Genomic DNA, 20,195 nt, shown 5'->3' with positions numbered 1-20,195 from the left:
CCGCCAGCCACTTCGATGTTCTGCATTGTTACTTATTATACTGCCTGATCCATATGCATACCCGAAACCCTTTAGACATATGATAACAGGTCGCTTCGTCTCACCGACGTAAACAAGATTGCAGTATCGGCTAACCTCAACCTCGTGTCCTATGCAGCTTGTCGATCACAGGAGCAGTAGTGTGAAAGTTACGGCTTCCTTCCATTTCTCGGAAATGGAGGTGACTGCTCTACTATTTCAGCTACTACTTCAAAAAGTGCCATCCATAAGCGTTGCAAAAGGCATCAGGTCAGATATCTGCTGTGCTAGTACCATTTACTCGCGTTTTTAGTACATTCATATTATCCCTAAAGAACGTTTGCCTTTATACTCACATATTTTATCTAATTTTGCCAACACGTTTCTTATGAAATATATATATGTAAGGAATACTAACACGGTCATTGCCTCATTCCAGCGGCGCACGGGTAGGATACCCAAAGCACTAGTTTCATAGGTGATATCTATCTTTGGCAGAAAAAGTTATTGTTGGTAACTTCAAAGTTAAGACTGCAAACCTATTCTGAAGTCTCCATCGTATATTCGCAGGTGGGCGTTAAGGGGAACAAAAGAAAGATTAGTCAAAAAATGGAAGCGTAGTGTTTCCGCGTTCCATTCGCGAACCGAAGAGGAAAACAGTTGCTCGTTCCTCTCTTTTAAAAGACATCCCTGTATCACTTCGTCAAATACGCCAGAGATGTCAGACCGGCTGTTTCGCGTATCTTGTTGATGTTTTAGTATTTAGTTCGGAGACTGATTTGATGCTGCTCTCTTCCCTCCACTACGAAACCGACGATTCCTTAATGTCTCAGGATATGTGTTATGAACAATATGTTCTTTAAGACAAGCTGTGCCATAAATTTCTTTTCTAACCATTTCGGTTCACTGCTTCCACTTTCGATCAACCTGTCTGATTTTCAGTGTTATTCTGCAGCATCACATTTTAAAAGCTTCTTGTCTGGACTGCTAGTCGTTCAGGTTTCGCTGCATATAGACGGCCATAAGGGTCAGCGTAAGCAGTTAAACAAGTTTTTTTGTGGGGAAGGAAATCTTGGAGAGTCAATCGAAGGATATATCTCACTTTCTGGGATTGATGACGGGCGGTGTATGACCCTTACCTTTAAATTGACCATTGTTAATGACACCAAGCGCCGACGAATTGTCGACGACTTCCGTTTCTTCGGGCCAGTCTTCCTTGATGAAATCGGCCGCCCTCTCGGCCAACATGACGATGGACGAGATGGGGTTGGAGTTGGGTATGTACGGGAAGACGGAAGCGTCGACGACGCGCAGCCCAGCCACGCCGTGCACCCGGAAGCGCGGGTCTACGACGGCGGAGTCGTCGGTGGCGGGCCCCATCTTGCAGGTGCCTCCCTGGTGGTTCTCGGCGCCGGTGCTGTAGCGCACCACGCACGCCCAGTACTCGTCTGACGCGAACTCGTAGTCCTCGCAGCCGGCCGTCACCGTCGTGTCCAGCTCGAAGCCCCAGCGTTGCATCGCCTCCGTCCGTGTCATGTTGATCACCAGTTTGATGCCCTCGACCAGTATGTCTACATCGATCTGCTCAGAGAGGTAGTTGGGTCGGAAAATCGGGTAGTCGAGAGGGTCGGTGCTGCGTAGTTTCATATAACCTTTACTGCGTGGCATGATGTTAGTAGGTCGCGCATCGATGTAACGGCGACCGCAGTCGACGCCCACGTCACCGCTGGAGCATTCTTCTGGCAGACCCGATCGGGAGCAAGCTGCATTAAAGCCGTCAAAGAAGATCTGCAGGTCGGGCACGCCGTCGGTGGCGTACTTTGAAAGCATGAAGCCTGTCGTCTGTGTCAGACCTGTACCTGTCATCGGACCAGTGCGGTTGCTGATGAAATCTTGCAGCACCTCTGTGGTCAGTGTCTGGTAGGATGTATCATTTATGAAAAAGGCCACGAAACCAGATACGTGATTGTGCAGATTCTGGCCGACAGACAAGTTCTTCAGTACTGTGATGCCCAAGTCCTCGAGATCCGCCTGTGGCCCGACACCAGAAAGCATTAGTATCTGTGGAGATCCGATGGCTCCTGCGCTTAGGATGACTTCCTTATTGGCCATTACTGTATGCAGGTTGTTCTCACTATCCAGAAATTCTACGCCAGTCGCTGTCAAAGTTTCAGGGTCGATAAGAACTCTGGTCACATGCGCGTTTATACCAGTGTAAAGTTTGGGATTACTGGCAGCAGCGGGCCTGAGATACAGCCTGGGTGTACTACCTCGGAGACTGTCTTTCACCATCATCTGTGCTATGGCGACACCCGTCTGGTTGCTGCCACAGAGGTCTCCCGTGCGGTAGCCGAGCTCTATTCCCGCCTCCACCATGGTCTCAGAGAGCAGCGGGTGGCTGGCGAAGTGCTGCACCACGAGTGGTCCTTCTGTGCCGTGGTACCCTTCCTCCAGTTGGTCGGCCTCCAGGTTGTTCTCCGCTTTAATAAAGTACGGCAGCACGTCATCGTAGCCCCAGCCTTCGTTGCCAGCTGCTTCCCACCCGTCGTAGATGCTGCGGTGTGCCCTGGTGTACATCATGCCTTGCATGCTGCCAGTTCCAGAGACCATCTTGCCTCGCGGCCAGCTGCAGACGCCTCCTGTACTGAGGCACGCCTGCTCCTGCACGTCGGTCGTGTAGTTCCAGTCAAGCACCGTGTTCTCCGCTGCGACTGCGAATGCCTGCAGAAAATAAAAGGTGATGCAGTTTGTTTATTACGCTCCGCTCTAACGCAAAACTCCGTAAAAAATAGCTATTTTAAAAATCTGTATGGACTTATTAAGCTGAACACGTAGAAAACGACACACACTCTCTCTCTTGCCGGCCAGTGTGGCCATGCGGTTCTAGGCGCTTCAGTCTGGAACCGCGTGACCACTACGGTCGCAGGTTCGAATCCTGCCTCGGGCATGGGTGTGTGTGATGTCCTTAGGTTAGTTAGGTTTAATTAGTTCTAAGTTCTAGGCGACTGATGACCTGAGAAGTTAAGTCGCATAGTGCTCAGAGCCATTTTTTTTTCTCTCTCTTCATACTACACTCTGAAGATTCGACAGAAAGTGGCCAGGTAGATTTCGGTTCCCTCGAGTCTTAAAAGATTTTCGAACTTGTACTAAATGTCAACTGATAACAAAGACACGATCGTAAATGAGCAATTTTAAATACTGTACTGGTTCGCAGGATTCTTGACCGATATAGGACAGGCCGTACTTCTGATGTACTGGTGCTTATCAAGAAGAAAGTTAACTTCAGTTAAAGAGATAAGCATGAGTATTAGAGCCGCTCATGTATTCAGTACATCAGGTTATTAATTTAAAGGGGGCACCCTTAACGTTTCATAAACAAGATCAAGAAACAAGGTTTTCCAGAAGTGTTAGCATTTCATTATGAAGTTGACATAATTTTCTGTCTACCGATACCTTGAAGCAACTGTAAACAAAACAATGCGCTTCTTTTAAAATCATTTGTGAACTTTGAAAATCGAGAGTACACTCCTGGAAATTGAAATAAGAACACCGTGAATTCACTGTCCCAGGAAGGGGAAACTTTATTGACACATTCCTGGGGTCAGATACATCACATGATCACACTGACAGACCCACAGGCACATAGACACAGGCAACAGAGCATGCACAATGTCGGCACTAGTACAGTGTATATCCACCTTTCGCAGCAATGCAGGCTGCTATTCTCCCATGGAGACGATCGTAGAGATGCTGGATGTAGTCCTGTGGAACGGCTTGCCATGCCATTTCCACCTGGCGCCTCAGTTGGACCAGCGTTCGTGCTGGACGTGCAGAACGCGTGAGACGACGCTTCATCCAGTCCCAAACATGCTCAATGGGGGACAGATCCGGAGATCTTGCTGGCCAGGGTAGTTGACTTACACCTTCTAGAGCACGTTGGGTGGCACGGGATACACGCGGACGTGCATTGTCCTGTTGGAACAGCAAGTTCCCTTGCCGGTCTAGGAATGGTAGAACGATGGGTTCGATGACGGTTTGGATGTACCGTGCACTATTCAGTGTCCCCTCGACGATCACCAGTGGTGTACGCCCAGTGTAGGAGATCGCTCCCCACACCATGATGCCGGGTGTTGGCCCTGTGTGCCTCGGTCGTATGCAGTCCTGATTGTGGCGCTCACCTGCACGGCGCCAAACACGCATACGACCATCATTGGCACCAAGGCAGAAGCGCCTCTCATCGCTGAAGACGACACGTCTCCATTCGTCCCTCCATTCACGCCTGTCGCAACACCACTGGAGGCGGGCTGCACGATGTTGGGGCGTGAGCGGAAGACGGCCTAACGGTGTGCGGGACCGTAGCCCAGCTTCATGGAGACGGTTGCGAATGGTCGTCGCCGATACCCCAGGAGCAACAGTGTCCCTAATTTGCTGGGAAGTGGCGGTGCGGTCCCCTACGGCACTGCGTAGGATCCTACGGTCTTGGCGTGCATCCGTGCGTCGCTGCGGTCCGGTCCCAGGTCGACGGGCACGTACACCTTCCGCCGACCACTGGCGACAACATGGATGTACTGTGGAGACCTCAGGCCCCACGTGTTGGGCAATTCGGCGGTACGTCCACCCGGCCTCCCGCATGCCCACTATATGCCCTCGCTCAAAGTCCGTCAACTGCACATACGGTTCACGTCCACGCTGTCGCGGCATGCTACCAGTGTTAAAGACTGCGATGGAGCTCCGTATGTCACGGCAAACTGGCTGACACTGACGGCGGCGGTGCACAAATGCTGCGCAGCTAGCGCCATTCGACGGCCAACACCGCGGTTCCTGGTGTGTCCGCTGTGCCGTGCGTGTGATCATTGCTTGTACAGCCCTCTCGCAGTGTCCGGAGCAAGTATGGTGGGTCTGACACACCGGTGTCAATGTGTTCTGTTTTCCATTTCCAGGAGTGTATAATGATATGATACTTGCTAAAGTCTGTTGCGGAACTTTATACGAAAACAAAATGAAGACCCCCTGCCTAACCATTGTATGCAAGTGCAGCTTTATTGGCTTCCATTGCCATATAAACATTGGTCAATACGGCAGAATATGCACTGTGCCGTTTGACTTCGGATTTTGCACATTTCTCCTCTTTTTTGTGAAAATTTCTACAGGAAACTTGCAAGTTACGAGTTTTAATAATATATTCGCCTCTCCGTTTATTTCCACTTGAAGAAAGTTCATGAAACATAAACGGCGTCATATTTTTTGTTCACCTTGCAAATTAGACGAATGTCCAAAAGTTGTGCATGATATACAATGGAGGAAAAGCAGAGAGAGAGAGAAAAGACGATCAAAATGACTGTCAACTTTTCTCCACAAAGATGAGGTGCGTGTTCATAAGGAAGGACTACTCTGCCTTAGAATTGTGACGCGATTCAAAGGTAAAAGTGCATTTGAAGCGTAATATATCAGCTCTACAGGATAACTTCTTCATGAATGTTGCAAAGTAATGCGACACGCATGCCATTGGTTCCCTCTTTTACAAGGTACAAATCGCAGACACCTTGAAGCAAGTCAGTCTCAGCTGTGATGAATGAATCACTAAATTTCATGTCATGTATTTGTAGACTGCTTCGAGATGGAGGGAAAGTTCGCTCTACATAAACCCAAGGTTCACCAGGAGTAACCACTCCACAATGGGACCGATTTTGGGCCTCAGCAGTGGCGAATTCCAGTGGTATCTGCAGGACTGGCCTACAGAAAAAAGAGCTGGCTCAGATATTGCAGTGTGCGATAAACTGTGAATGTGGCTCAGAGAAGCAAGCTCGTATGCTTCTCAACCGGTAATACATTTCCAGCTTACAAAGGTGGACCTGCATATTATGAAACCAAAAACATCAAAATACTACCGGGAATAACTGGAGGAATTTTCTTTCCACAAATGAATCTAGCTAGAGTTTTCGGAATGAATGTAGTCACAAGTTTGTATGGAGGGAAAGTGGTGATGTGACAAAGAAGGAAGAGTAGGATTCAAGATTAGTATGGGATTCGAGAAAGATGACGAATGAGTCCGGCCTTACTCTCTTTAGAGGAACCTTCCGAGTATTTATTGGAAACAATTTAGGAAAAGCATCAAAGACAAAATTAGATGTCCGGACGGTGTTTGACGCCCAGTCCTTCCGAATGCGGATTCAGTGTGTTAAACACTGCACCACCTGAGTAGCGGGTACAATTACAGGAAGACAGTGGAAAGAGATCAACTGCTGTGTGGAAGAGATCTGATGTAGGTACGCTTCATGGTGCAAGGATGTAGAGATCCACCTTACAAGAGATGTAGAGGCGAGCAGCTGCAACCAAATGCGTGGCTTTTCAAACTTGCAGTTGGTCCACACTTCCGCTTTATGAAAGTTAATGTCCGTCTGCATCCAACTGTTCTGGTAGTTGAATGTTGCACAGAAGAAGAACATTGTTCTCGGAGGTCTCCGACTCTGCCGGCCCCGTCGACCGAGCGGTTCTAGGCGCTTCAGTCCGGAACGGCTGCTACGGTCGCAGGTTCGAATTCTGCCTCGGGCCTGGACGTGTGTGATGTCATTAGATTAATTAGGTTTAAGTAGTTCTAAGTCTAGGGGACTGATGACCTCAGATGTTAAGTCCCATAGTGCTTAGAGCCATTTCTCCGACTCTAAATCTTGCAGAGAACATCTGGAACACATTGGGAAGAAGAACTGCACGCACCAGCCGCCAGCCGTTTTTCAGGCCTCTGTGATGGTTTTCTTAAGGATGCTTTGGCTGCCAGTACAGATTCTTAATCGCCTCATAACCAGCCGTCCACGTGGCGGTCACGTATGTCTGGCAATTAGAGGTAACCAATGCAAAAATTGTTTCGCTGTTGTGCAAAAGATTTTCTTCTTGTATTACTTTAAAAATAAATTGTGTCTTCGGTGTCAAAACGGTGCACTCGGCGCTGAGACTGAAGTGCTTGAAGATGTGACGTTGTTGCTTGAAAATCGGGATCCAGTAGCATATCTGTGGCATTAAATTGCAGTATTTATCAAGAAACTACTCTTTACTCAGCCGAAGCGCCACTGCATTACCTTTCTGATGTGCTGCATTCTTTATCTTTGGATCACGTGCTAATGCGAAGATACCGTATTCTTCCCTATGCATATGCACAATGTCAAGTTGTGAATAAATGTCTCTATTTTCCATATCATGGTTAACTTTTGTACACTACTGTATTGTGCAGCGGGAACACAAATATGCTACCATTAATGTTTCATAAACGAGTAAAGATATCGAAGCATGGTTTCCTTCGAGTAGAAACGCATGGATGGGGCAAATAATTTACTGTGTGGTTAATTCTGGTAACTGGCCGGTTTTCAGAGAAAATTTTCGCAGAAAACGAGAAATATGCAAAATGTGAAGGCCATGGTAGGCAGCGCAGACCAGTTTCTGCAATAATATACAATGTTTATGTGACAATAGAAGTAAAGTTGCACTGAGGCAGTAGGTATTGTCTTTTTCTAATTGTTCCGTTTAAAGACATTTTAGTTGCTTCAGTAAACTTATGTGAATTAACCACATAGCAAAATACCATCATTTGTCGAAAACCTTGTTCCCTGATGTTTATACATTATTAGGGATGTCCTCGTGTATCGACTAGCATTATACCGGGTGCTTGTAATTAAACTTTCCCTAATAAATGAAAAACACTAGCTTGCTTTTGTTGTACAGTATTACTTTTATTGTGTTAACCGGTTTTCGGCTTACAAGGCCATATTCAGACATTTACTGAGTATTGTCACCAAAAAAAAGTTACAATGTTTGTAAACAACATTAGAAGAGAAGTTTCACGCCTACATTGAAGCAGAAACACACAGTAAGTAACATCTTTGACAGTGTGGTGGTAATGCAGTGCAAAAAGTAAAAAACTGAACAGTAAGTAAAAAAAATAGTAAGGGAGTAGTCAGGAAAGAACTTTAACACAAAATAGGAACAACATGCCTACCTAAAAGTTTTTGTTTCCAAACAAAACTAACAAAATAAAATAAAAATTAGCTCTTGACAGTGCTACTCTGGGAGGTATAAAACATGGAGAGTGATTTATCATTATGTTGTTCTACCAAGAGCCCACGGAAGATTCAGTTAAGATGATAAACTTTCCATATTTAACACGTTATAACGCGTTAACTAATTACCGTACGAGTATCAAACTTGGTAGCATTAACGTCAAGGAAACGGGGAAGAGAAGTAATGCAAAATCAATTCAATTGAAAGACTTTTAATGTGCTGCTACGGTACATCATACCATTACATACCAGTACCATTACTACTACAAAAGGGGTTCAATATGGTACCCGTCAGTGTCCAGAAGAGTCTGAAAGCGCAGGATTGCTTTCGAAGGATGTCCGTGTGTATACTGGCTACCTCACTTGCTAATTCGATCGTTTCGAAACGTCTTTCGGAGAAGCAGGTGAACTTCACGAGCGGTGTGCGGTGAGGTCCCATCTTGCATGAAAACTGTTGAGTTCAATGCGTCTGTCTCCTGCGGGGCGGATATGACATGCTGGCGAAGTATATCGCAATAACGCTGGCCTATCACACTGCACGTCTTTGTCCTTGGGCGCTAGCCTGTTCAAAAAAGAATGGGCCGATGATGAACGTAGCCGGTGAATCCACACCAAACGGTAACACGTTCACCATACACAGGAACTTCATCACAGTGACTGGAGGTGAGGATCCCCACACTAGGCAATTCTGTGTGTTCGCCTTACCCGTAAGAGAAAAATGAGCTTCGTCTGTCCGTATGATGGTGCAGGGCCAGCCCTCGTCAATTTAAATCCTTTCGAGAAAGCGGAGAACGAAGTGAACACATCGTTGTGCGTCCTGTGGTGCAAGGTACTGTGCGATATGGATCGTGTACGGATACCATTTGAGAATGGTTCGAAGCGCCGGCGTTATAGTGGACCACGGGATGTTCAACTGTCGTGACACAGCACGCGCACTGCCTGACGATCGAGAATTGCGCTCAGCGTTGTCTGCCATAGCAACAGCGATTTCATCAACCACCTGTGGTGCAACCGGTCGTCGGCCTCTTCCAGGAGGGACGCCCAGTTCTCCAGGTGATTCGAACTTCTTCATCATGCTCCACACAGCAGGTGGAGAAAGAGGACCCTTCCGTAATCCTTTCAGCCCGCGATATTCTACAAGTGCAGTTGCAGTATTACTGTTGTTTTGATAATAGAGCTTCATCAGTAACGCCCTGCTCCTTTTGTCCAAGCTCATGCTGACACGTCAACAAGTGCTCTGCGACTGGTCAGGTAGGTGAGACTATGAATCACGATGACTGATGGTTCAAATGGCTCTGAGCACTATGGGACTTAACATCTGAGGTCATCAGTCCCCTAGAACTTAGAACTACTTAAACCTAACTGACATAAGGACATCACACACAACCATGCCCGAGGCAGGATTCGAACCTGGGACCGTAGCGGTCGTGCTGTTCCAGACTGTAGCGCCTAGAATCTCTCGGCCTCCACGATGACTGATCACGGCACTTGATGGCCATAGTTGAAACTGGACTGCGACGCTGTGGCACATGGAAATCATGCACCCCATGCTATGGACATAAATGCTACCAAGTTTGGTACTCGTTCGGTAATTAGTTTCCGTGTTATAACGTTTTAAATAGGGAAAGTTTAATTATAACCGCACGGTACATAGAACTCATTAGCGGCCATGTAAAAAAATGCTTGTGGCACACCGAACGTTAGCCTTCTTCTTGATAAACAGGTAATCGCTGATAGAACTGCGTGTTGGCTTTGGTTCCTCAAAACTTTTGTGAAACAGTCGCAAGCTTAAAAGTAAACCGTGTCTCTGTTCCTAACTGCAAAAAAGTCACATTTTAAGACTCAAGGACAACGAAATTTGCCTGAAAGTCTTCTTTCAATTGCATCTTTAGGATATTTGTATACCAAATGTTTTGTAATTACGCTTTTCCTCGCTTTGAAGTTCTACCGACAACTTGTTTAAGATATCAGCTTGTAGTGCTGATTATTCTTAAAATTGCGACACTAGTGCACAAAAGACTTAACAGGCGGTGTGAGCAATAATCTTAGATTGTTGAGCGACGACGCTGTACCCAACAGCAAAGTCATCAACAGATGTCGAAGTAACTTCGAGTGTACTCCAGGGAACGGTGTAGGGTTCCTTGCTATTCACGTTGTAAATTAACGATCTTGCGGACGTTATTAATACAAACGACAAACTTTTCGCGGATGAACTTGTCTACATGAAATACAGTCTGAACGGAACTGTAGAAATGGTCAGTCAGACCTTGATAAGATTTCAAAATGGTGTATGACTGGCAGCTTGCTTTAAATGTTCAAATATTAAAATTGTGCACTCCATCGAAAACCAAAGTACCAAATAAAATAATATTAGTGAGCCACAGCTGGAATCTGTAAACTAATACTAACACTTCGACGTAGCACTTAGTAGGAACATGAAGTGGAACGATCACATAGGCTCAGTCGCGGTTTCTTGGTAGAAAACTGGGGAAATGCAATCAATCTACAAAGGACATTGCTTATAAATTACTCGTCCTACCCATCCTGGAATACTGGGCAAGTGTGTGGGACCCATACCAGATAGGATTAGCAGGTGATTTTGAACGTACACAGAGAAGGGCAGCACGAATGGACACAGGTTTGTTTGACCTGTGGGAGGGTGTCGCTGATATGTTGAAAGAACTGAACTGACGGACTCTTGAAGCCTGACGTACACTATCCCGGGAAAATATACTAATAAAGTTTCAAGAACCGGCTTTAGATGATGACTTTAGGAATACACTACATATCGCTCCCATAGGATCTTAAGGATCAGAGTACATTAATTACAGCACACACAGAGGCATTTAAACAATAATTCTTCCCACGCTCCGCTCCATACTTGAATGGAACGGTAAGGAGCTATAATAAACGGTACAGTGGGATGTACTCCCAGCCGTCCACCTCACATTAGTTCGCACATTATTGATGCAGGGGTAGATGTAGATCATCGCTGGGTAAATGGGCACCGAGTTAAATAAGTTTTCGGTTGATTTAGCGAATGGTCTTAAATGTGGATGAAGAAGAGTAAAAATACAACTACATTTTTTTAGATTATTAATGTGAAACTTCTGCTTTCATTCAATTTATGCATTTACATACATACTACGTAAGCCACCGCAAGTTTCATGGTGGAGGGTACCGCGTACCACTATTAGTAATTTCGTTTCTTGTTCCACTCGCTAATAGAGCGAGGGAAAATCGAGTATCTAAAAGCCCCCTTGCGAGACCTAATTCTTCACGTCTTATCTTCGTGATCCTTCCGCAAATTTCCGTTGGTGGAAGTAGAATCATCCTACAGTCAGCCTCAAATGCCGGTTCTCTAAATTTCCTCAATACTGTCTCGCGCTAAGAGCTTCATCTTCCCTCCATGGATTTCCATTTGAGTTCACGAAGTATCTCCGTAATACTTGCGTGTTGACGGAACCTACTGGTAACAAATCTGGCAGCACGCCGCTGAGTTGCTTCAATGTCTCCCTTTAGTCCGACCTAGTGTGGCGTGGAACGTCAGAAGCTTGAACGTGGTAGGGAAGCTAGAAAATCTGGAAAGGGAAATGCAAAGGCTCAATCTAGATATAGTCGGGATCAGTGAAGTGAAATGGGAAGAAGACAAGGATTTCTGGTCAGATGAGTATAGAGTAATATCAACCGCAGCAGAAAATGATATAACGGGAATAGGACTCCTTACGAATAGGAAGTTAGGACAGAGAGTGTGTTACTGTCAACAGTTTAGTGATAGGGTTGTTCTTATCCGAATCGACAGCCAACCAGCACCGACAACGATAGTTCAAGTAGACATGCCGACGTCGCAAGCTCAAGATGAAGAGATAGAGGAAGTATATGAGGACATTTAAAAGATAATACACTATGTAAGAGGAAATGAAACTCCAATAGTCGTGGGGGACAGGAATGCATCTGGAAGGGAAGAAGTAGAAGAAAAGGTTGCAGGAGAATATGGGCTCGGGACAAGGAATGAGAGAGGAGAAAGACTAATTGAGTTCTGTAACAAATTTTAGCTGTTCAAGAATCACAAGAGGAGAAGGCCGGATGATACGGAAAGATTTCACTTAGATTACATCACGGTCAGACAGAGATTCTGAAATCAGGTACTGGATTGTAACACGTACCAAGGGGCAGACATGGACTCAGATAACAATATAGTGGTGATGAAAGGAAGGCTGAAGTTTAAGAGATTAACCACGAAGAATAAATACGCAAGTAAGTGGAATACCGAAGTATTAAGGAAAGACGAGATACGCTTGTAGTTTTCTAAGGCTATAGATACAGCAATAAGGAATATCTCATTAGGCAGTACAATTGAAGAGGGATGGACATATCTGAAAAGGGTAACCACAGAAATTGGAAATAAGAACACAGATACAAAGAAGCTAACTACGAAGAAACAATGGGTAACAGAAGAAATACTTCAGTAGATCGATGAAAGAAAAAAGTACAAAAATGTTGAGGGAAATTCAGGAATACAGAAATACAAATCGCTGAGGAATGAAATAAATAGAAAGTCAGGGAAGCTAAGACGAAATGGCTGCATGAAAAATGTAAAGAAATGGAAAAAGAAATGATTGTCGGAAGGACTGACTCAGCACATAGGAAAGCCAAAATAACCTTCGGTGAAATTAAAAGCAAAGGTGGTAACATTAAGAATGCAACTGGAATTCCACTATTAAATGCAGAGGAGAGAGCGTATAGGTGGAGAGAGTACATTGAAGGCCTCTGTGAAGGGGAAGATTTGTCTGTTATGATAGAAGAAGCAACAGGAGTCGATTTAGAAGAGACAGGGTATCCAGTATTAGAAACAGAATTTAAGAGAGCTTTGGAGGGCTTAAGATCAAATAAGGCAGAAGGAATAGACAACATTCCATCAGAATTTCTAAAATCATTAGGGGAAGTGGGAACAAAAGACTATTCACGTTGGTGAGTAGAATGTATGAGTCTGGCAACATACCATCGGACTTTCGGAAAAATATCATCCGTGCTATTCTGAAGACTGCAAAACTGACAAGTGCGGGAATTACCCCACAATCAGCTTAAAAGGTCATGCACCCAAGTTGCTGACAAGAATAATAAAAAGAAGAATTGAAAAGTAAATTGAGGATGTGTTAGATGACTATCAATTTGGTTTTAGGAAAGGTAAAGGCAACAGAGAGCAATTTTGAAGTTGCGGTTGATGATGGAAGCAGGACTAAAGAAAAATCAAGACACTTTCATAGGATTTGTCGACCTGGAAAAAGCTTTCGACAATGTAAAATCGTAGATGTTCGAAATTCTGAGAAAAATATGGGTAAGCTATAGGGAGACACGGACAATGTATAATACGTACAAGAGCCAAGAGGGAATAATAAGAGTGGACGACCAAGAACGATTTGCTCGTATTGTAAAGGGTGTATGACGGGGATGTAGTCTCTCGCCCCCTAATGTTCAATCTGTACATCGAAAAAGCAGTGAAGGAATAAAAGAAAGGCTCATGAGTGGAATTAAAATTCAAGGTGGAAGGATATCAATGATACGATTCGCTGATGTTGTTATCCTCAGTGAAGTGAAGGAGAAATGGTTCAAATGGCTCTGAGCACTATGGGACTTAACTTCTAAGGTCATCAGTCCCCTAGAACTTAGAACTACTTAAACCTAACTAGTCTAAGGACATCACACACATCCATGCAGGATTCGAACCTGCGACCGTAGTGGTTGCGCGGTTCCAGACTGTAGCACCTAGAACCGCTCGGCCTCCCCGGCCGGCGAAGTGAAGGAGAATTACATGATCTTATGAATGGAATGAACGGTCTAATGAGTACAGAATACGTATTGAGAATAAACTGAAGGAAGATGAAAGTAACGAGAACAGCGAGGTACTTAACATAAGGAATGATGGTCACGAAGTAGATGAAGTTAAGGAATTCTACTACATAGGTAGAAAAATAGCCGACGACGGACGGAGCAAGGAGGACATTAAAAGTAGACTAGCACTGGCAAAAAGGGCATACCTGGCCAAGAGAGGTCTACTAGTATCAAACATAGGCCTTAATTCAAGGAAATTTCTGAGAATATAGGTTTGGAGCACAACATTGTATGGTAGTGAAACGTGAACTGCGGGAAAACCGGAACATAAGAGAACCGAGTCATTTGAGATGTGGTGCTACATACGAATGTTGAAAATTAGGTGGACTGATAAGTTAAGGAATGAGGATTTAGGAGAGGAAAGGAATATATGGAAAACACTGACAAGGAGAAGTGACAGGAGGGTAGGACATTTGTTAAGACGTGAGGGAGTGACTTCCGTGATACTAGGGGAGCTGCAGAAGGCGAAAACTGTCGAGGAAGACAGAGATTCGAATACATCCAGCAAATAACTGAGGACATAGGTTGCAATTGCTACTCTGAGATGAAGAGGTTGGCGCAGGAGAGGAATTTGTGGCGGGCCGCATCAAACCAGTCAGAAGACTGATGACTCAAAAAATAAATAAAGAAAGAAAAAGTGGTGAACCCAAACACTAAACACTCGAACAGTACTGTTCGCTTCTCGTGGTCTAGTGGTTAGCGTTGCTGCCCCTGGATCATGGGGTCCCGGGTTCGATTCCCGGCCAGGTTGGGGATTTTCTATGCCCAGGGATTGGGTGTTTGTGTTGTCCTCGTCATTTTATCGACATCATCATTCGTGATAGTGGCTAGACAGGACTGCGTAAAAAATTGGAGTGTGAAAAAATTGGGACTTTGTACGGGTGCCGATGACCGGCAGTTGAGCGCCCCGCTAACCAAACATCGTCATCATCATCGAACAGTACTCAAGAATGGGTCGCACTAATGTTCTATACTCCCTGTCCTCCGTACATGAGCTACACTTTCTCAAAATGCTCCCACTGTAAGGATGCCGAGCATTCGCCTTCCCTACCACCAACCTGACGTGTTCATTCCATTTCATATCGTTTTGTAAACGCTACGCTTAGATATTTAATAGAAGTGACTGTGCAAAACAGCACTCTACTAAGGCTGTACTGGTACTTTACAGGATTGTTTCTCCTGCTCAACCGCATTAACTTACATTTTTCCACATTTAGAGCAAGCGGCCGTTGGTTACAGCAACTAGAAATTTTGTCTAAGTCGTCTCGTACACTCCCCCAGTCACTCGACGACGACACCTTCCCGTTTTCCACAGCCTCATCAGCAAACAGCTCCCAAAACCAGACGATCTGATGTCCAGAACTGACATCTGACCACAACTTCTGTTTCCTTCATAAGGTTTTTGAATCACGTAGGTGATATTGGCTGTTAGAATGGATAACGCGCTGTATTGCGGACGAGCGTTTTAATTCCAGTTTTTGATAATCCAGAAGTAAACTATACACCCTACAGAAAGATGATTCCATAGGAGAAAGTCACAGATAACTACAGAACCCGTTGCTGTGAATATCTAACAAAATTTTGACGATTCCTAGCAGACTTGGTGAAAGACAGTTGTTGTATGTGGCGTAACAGATTCCGTATAAATTTACACGTTTCTGGTAAGTCTTCGTTGGGGGCAAACCGTACAATGTATCTGACAACGTCGTCGTAACCGCAGTTACGGATATGAAGTGCTACAACAATTTTAAGAGCCCTCTCTGATGACACTTGATTACCATTGTTCTCGTTTTAACATTTTGATTTTGTTGTTGTTCCTATGGCTTTCAGTCAGAAAGCTGATTTAATGGAGCTCTCCATGCCATACAGTAGAGCTGCATCTCCACGGAAATTATAATGACTGTTTCCCTTTGCTTTCATCAGTCTGCAGCAACAACTTAGCAAGGCTGTGGTGAATGTTGCTACGAGGTTATATCAGTCCGTTCTCTATAATGTTGCCGCTGTACATACTGAAAAGATTGCTGTCCCTCTTCCTGAAGCATGTCAACCTTGTTTTGTGCAGCGTTTGTAAACATTACGAGTTCCACATATTAAACTCTAGTGTAATATATTAAAGCTATTTGTAGGCTGCTGTTAATTCTTCAGTTACAGAGTATATTGGTGAGAAAATTCTGTATATCGTTATAAGTAATTAAATGACGTGTGGGTTGCCAAAGCGTACTTTGTTTGTTGTGGACCTTCTTGTACCGTGAAATGGAAGAACGTCCTCTGCCATAGAAAGCACAATATATGGCTACGCCGCTCTGTCTGCGGAGTCTTGTCACGGTACGCTCGGCTCCCCCCGTCGGAGGTTCGAGTCCTCCCTCGGGCATGGGAGTGTGTGTTGTCCTTAGCGTAAGTTGGTTTAAGTTAGATTAAGTAGTGCAAAAGCTTAGGGACCGATGACCTCAGCAGTTTGGTCCCATAAGACCTTACCTCAAATTTGCAAATGTTATATGCAAATGATCTAATAATTTTACCTATCTTGAAACTGTAACTATTTGTTGGTTTCCAATAGCTTGTATTTCAGAATTTTTTAACTTGTAACTGGGTTTTGATAGCACTTCTTTTTAATTTGATTTCACTTACCGATTTTTGGAATATAGTAGAGTAATAACGTTGCACAAAGACTATTAAGTTCAATGTTGACAATATTTTTCTTAACTGTAACACTTTTTAATTTGAAAGGAATATTTTTTCCTAGATAAATAACGACGTTAGAGCTTGGAACAGTTTTCCACATTTGAAAAAACCGTACTTTCAGAGAAAGACATCAGCACGCTTAAAATGAATACTACCATTTGAAAATGAAGTAAGAAAATTTATTAAGCTTTTATTACAGAGCTAGCTAGAAGCGAAAAATTGAAACGTCTTCCTAGGTGCAAGGCCCTCTCCTACACATTGGAAAGTACGGTTTTTATGACAAGGAAAGCCCTCTCTGTACATTTCGTCGTTGTTCTGAAGTTTTAGTACAAATTCTGAATCCTTTTGAACTACAAAGAATGACATATAATTCCATTGCACACTTTGTCAGTTAGTAGTAATTCTATGTAGATATGCACATGTTTTTACACTACTGGCCATTAAAATTGCTACACCACGAAGATGACGTGCTACAGACGCGAAATTTAACGGACAGGTAAAAGATGCTGTGATATGCAAATGACTAGCTTTTCAGAGCATTCCCACAAGGTTGTCGCCGGTGGCGACACCTACAACGTGCTGACGTGAGGGAAGTTTCCCACCGATTTCTCATACACAAACAGCAGTTGACCGGCGTTGCCTGGTGAAACGTTGTTGCGATGTCTCGTGCAAGGAGGAGAAATGCGTACCATCACGTTTCCGACTTTGATAAAGGTCGGATTATAGCCTATCGCGATTGCTGTTTATCGTATCGCGACATTGCTGCTCGCGCTGGTCGGGATCCAACGACTGTTAGCATAACATGGAATCGGTGGGTTCAGGAGGGTAACAGGGAACACCTTGCTGGATCCCAACGGCCTCGTATCACTAGCATCGAGATGACAGGTATCTTACCCGCATGGCTGTAACGGATCGTGCAGCCACGTTTCGATCCCTGAGTCAACAGATGGGGACATTTGCAAGACAACAACCATCTGCACGAACAGTTCGACGACGTTTACAGCAGCATGGACTATCAGCTCGGCGACCATGGCTGCGGTTACCCTTGACGCTGCATCACAGACAGGAGCGCCTGCGATGGTGTACTCAACGACGAACCTGGGTGCACGAATGGCAAAACGTCATTTTTACGGTTGAATCCCGGTTCTGTTTATAGCATCCTGATGGTCGCATCCGTGTTTGGCGACACCGCAGTGAACGCACATTGGAAGCGTATATTCGTCATCGCCATACTGGCGTGTCACCCGGCGTGATGGTATGGGGTGCCGTAGGTTACACGTCTCAGTCACCTCTTGTTCGCATTGACGGCACTTTGAACAGTGGACGTTACATTTCAGATGTGTTACGACCCGTGGTTCTACCCTTCATTCGATCCCTGCGAAACCCTGCATTCCAGCAGGATAATGCGTGACAGCATGTTGCAGGTCCTGTACGGGCCTTTCTGGATACAGAAAATGTTCGACTGCTGCCCTGGCCGGTACATTCTCCAGATCTCTCACCAACTGAAAACGTCTGTTCAATGGTGTCCGAGCAACTGGCTCGTCACAATACGCCAGTCACTACTCTTGATGAACTGTGGTATAGTGTTGAAGCTGCATGGGTAGCTGTACCTGTACACGCCGGCCAAGGTCTGTTTGACTCAATGCCCAGGCGTATCAAGGCCGTTATTACGGCCAGAGGTGGTTGTTCTGGGTACTGATTTCTCAGGATCTATGCACCCAAATTGCGGGAAACTGTAATCACATGTCAGTTCTAGTATAATATATTTGTCCAATGAGTACCCGTTTATCGTCTGCATTTCTTCTTGGTGTAGCAATTTTAATGGCCTGTGGTGTAGATGGAGATGAGTGGTCTAAGCGCGAGAGCTGGCGCACTGACCGGTATCTGCGTGGCGGTGGGCTCCTCGGGCCCCGCCTCCAGCAGCAGCACGGTCCAGTTCTGCCTCTCCGAGAGGCGGGCGGCGAGCGCGGGCCCCGCGACGCCGGCGCCGACGACGATGAAGTCGACGGCGGGCGGGTCTCCCAGCTGCGGCAGCAGCAGCTGCGCGTCGCGGCCCGCGCGTCCGCAAGGGTCGGCCAAGTCGCAGCGCGTCCGCAGCACGTACTCCACCATCGACATGAAGAGCGCGAAGCCCGCGCCGCACGTCCCCGCCAAGAACGCCGTGTCCTCGAACGCGCACTGGCAGCAGCTCACGTCCATCGTCCCGATGCTCTTTACGGCTCTCCATTAAAGAATCGAGAAATACAGTTACTGAGCGCTTGTTTTGTTTTAGAACGTAGTTTCGTTTCACGCTTACAAAAGATTCAATCCTCTTCAAGCGCAGTGTCTTTTGCACTACTAATTACTCTTCTCAATACGTCTTTCCTCAGCTTTTATTTTATTGGTCAATGAATCACACGTAATACACGTAACAGACCCTAGATATCCAATATGTATCTTAAAAGTTTTATACACTGTCCAGTGGCTTTTCTAACGAAGGTTGACATAGTACATGTGTAGAATTTCAAGCCGCGCGGGATTATCCGAGCGGTCTGAAGCGCTGCAGTCATGGACTGTGCGGCTGGTCCCGGCGGAGATTCGAGTCCTCCCTCGGGCATGGGTGTGTGTGTGTTCGTCCTTAGGATAATTTAGGTTAAGTAGTGTGTAAGCTTAGGGTCTGATGACATTAGCAGTTAGGTCCCATAAGATTTCACACACATTTGAACACTTTTTTTAAAATTTCAAGATGCGTATCGCTTATTGTCAAATGGTCAGGCAGGTGTTTTCGATTTGGGCTATTCGGCATAGACTACCGTGGCTTTATATGCATTCAGTCGCCTGAACAATCGGCTCTGGTTTCTTTTTTGGTGTTTTTTGTGAACCTTTTCTGGAGACTGTCCACACATTACAGTACTTTCCTGTATTCTGTACACTATGTTTATTCCATGAAAGAAAAGGAATGCCGCTTTACAAATTAGAATATCCCTCCCTACAATTCTCAACTTGTAGGAAAACGCACCTGCGTGTTTACGATGTCCTTCTTCTTCTTCTTCTTCTGCAATCCTGGGACGCTTCCTCTGAGTGTGGTGCATGGTAAACAGCCTAGCAAGAAGACACTGTGAAACCTACGAATCCTGTCCAACTTTTCTGGAAATAACAAGGGACTTGTCTGCTTTTTTTTAGATTTTCAAATGGATGTTTCTTTCGATCTGTATTGCTTTTACCAAAACAAATTCGCCATGGGATATCCGATGACGGGGAAGAGCAAGGCAGCATTAACTCAAAAAGTCGGTTTTTGGACTTTTTCAGTTTTTGTAGTAAGCCTCTCATATATAAGACGAATCACCAAAAACTTGCACCGCAGATATTACGGAAATGGAAAGTGCTATTGATATGCAGTCTTCACAGAATGGATTGGTAGTCAGGGACTCGTATTATTAGTCAATCAACAGATTCTAATAATACTTAAAAAGTGTATTTTTGTGCAAGCGTACACTTTTTAACTGAAACAATGCCTATTGACATTAACAGACTAAAAGAGACTAAATTAGAACGTTAGTGGTGTTTGCTGCAAGA

At 45.0% G+C, this 20,195-nt stretch overlaps 1 protein-coding gene across 1 annotated transcript; it reads right to left on the bottom strand.

The window, feature by feature from the left end:
* Window positions 1–1,116: 1,116 nt before the first annotated feature.
* On the bottom strand, window positions 1,117–19,711 carry LOC124795709 (glucose dehydrogenase [FAD, quinone]-like). The gene is made up of 3 exons (XM_047259790.1): window positions 19,639–19,711; window positions 18,519–18,859; window positions 1,117–2,739 (listed from the first exon to the last, which is right to left on the bottom strand). The coding sequence occupies exons 1-3, from the start codon at window positions 19,709–19,711 to the stop codon at window positions 1,117–1,119; spliced, it is 2,037 nt and encodes a 678-aa protein (XP_047115746.1).
* Between the last annotated feature and the right edge of the window lie 484 nt (window positions 19,712–20,195).

This window comes from Schistocerca piceifrons, chromosome 4 (assembly GCF_021461385.2).
Source record: "Schistocerca piceifrons isolate TAMUIC-IGC-003096 chromosome 4, iqSchPice1.1, whole genome shotgun sequence".
NCBI lineage: Eukaryota > Metazoa > Arthropoda > Insecta > Orthoptera > Acrididae > Schistocerca > Schistocerca piceifrons.
Note: the sequence above shows the minus strand (reverse complement) of the source record. Positions and strands in the feature narration are given on the sequence as shown.

Excerpts from the sequence above, each read along its gene's own strand:
- LOC124795709 (XM_047259790.1), bottom strand. The coding sequence starts at position 19,711 with ATGCACCACACTCAGAGGAAGCGTCCCAGGATTGCAGAAGAAGAAGAA. Across the intron at positions 18,860-19,638 it reads AGGACATCGTAAACACGCAG|CCGTAAAGAGCATCGGGACG; the intron begins GTGCGTTTTCCT and ends TTTAATGGAGAG. Across the intron at positions 2,740-18,518 it reads CCACCGCCACGCAGATACCG|GCATTCGCAGTCGCAGCGGA; the intron begins GTCAGTGCGCCA and ends TATTTTCTGCAG.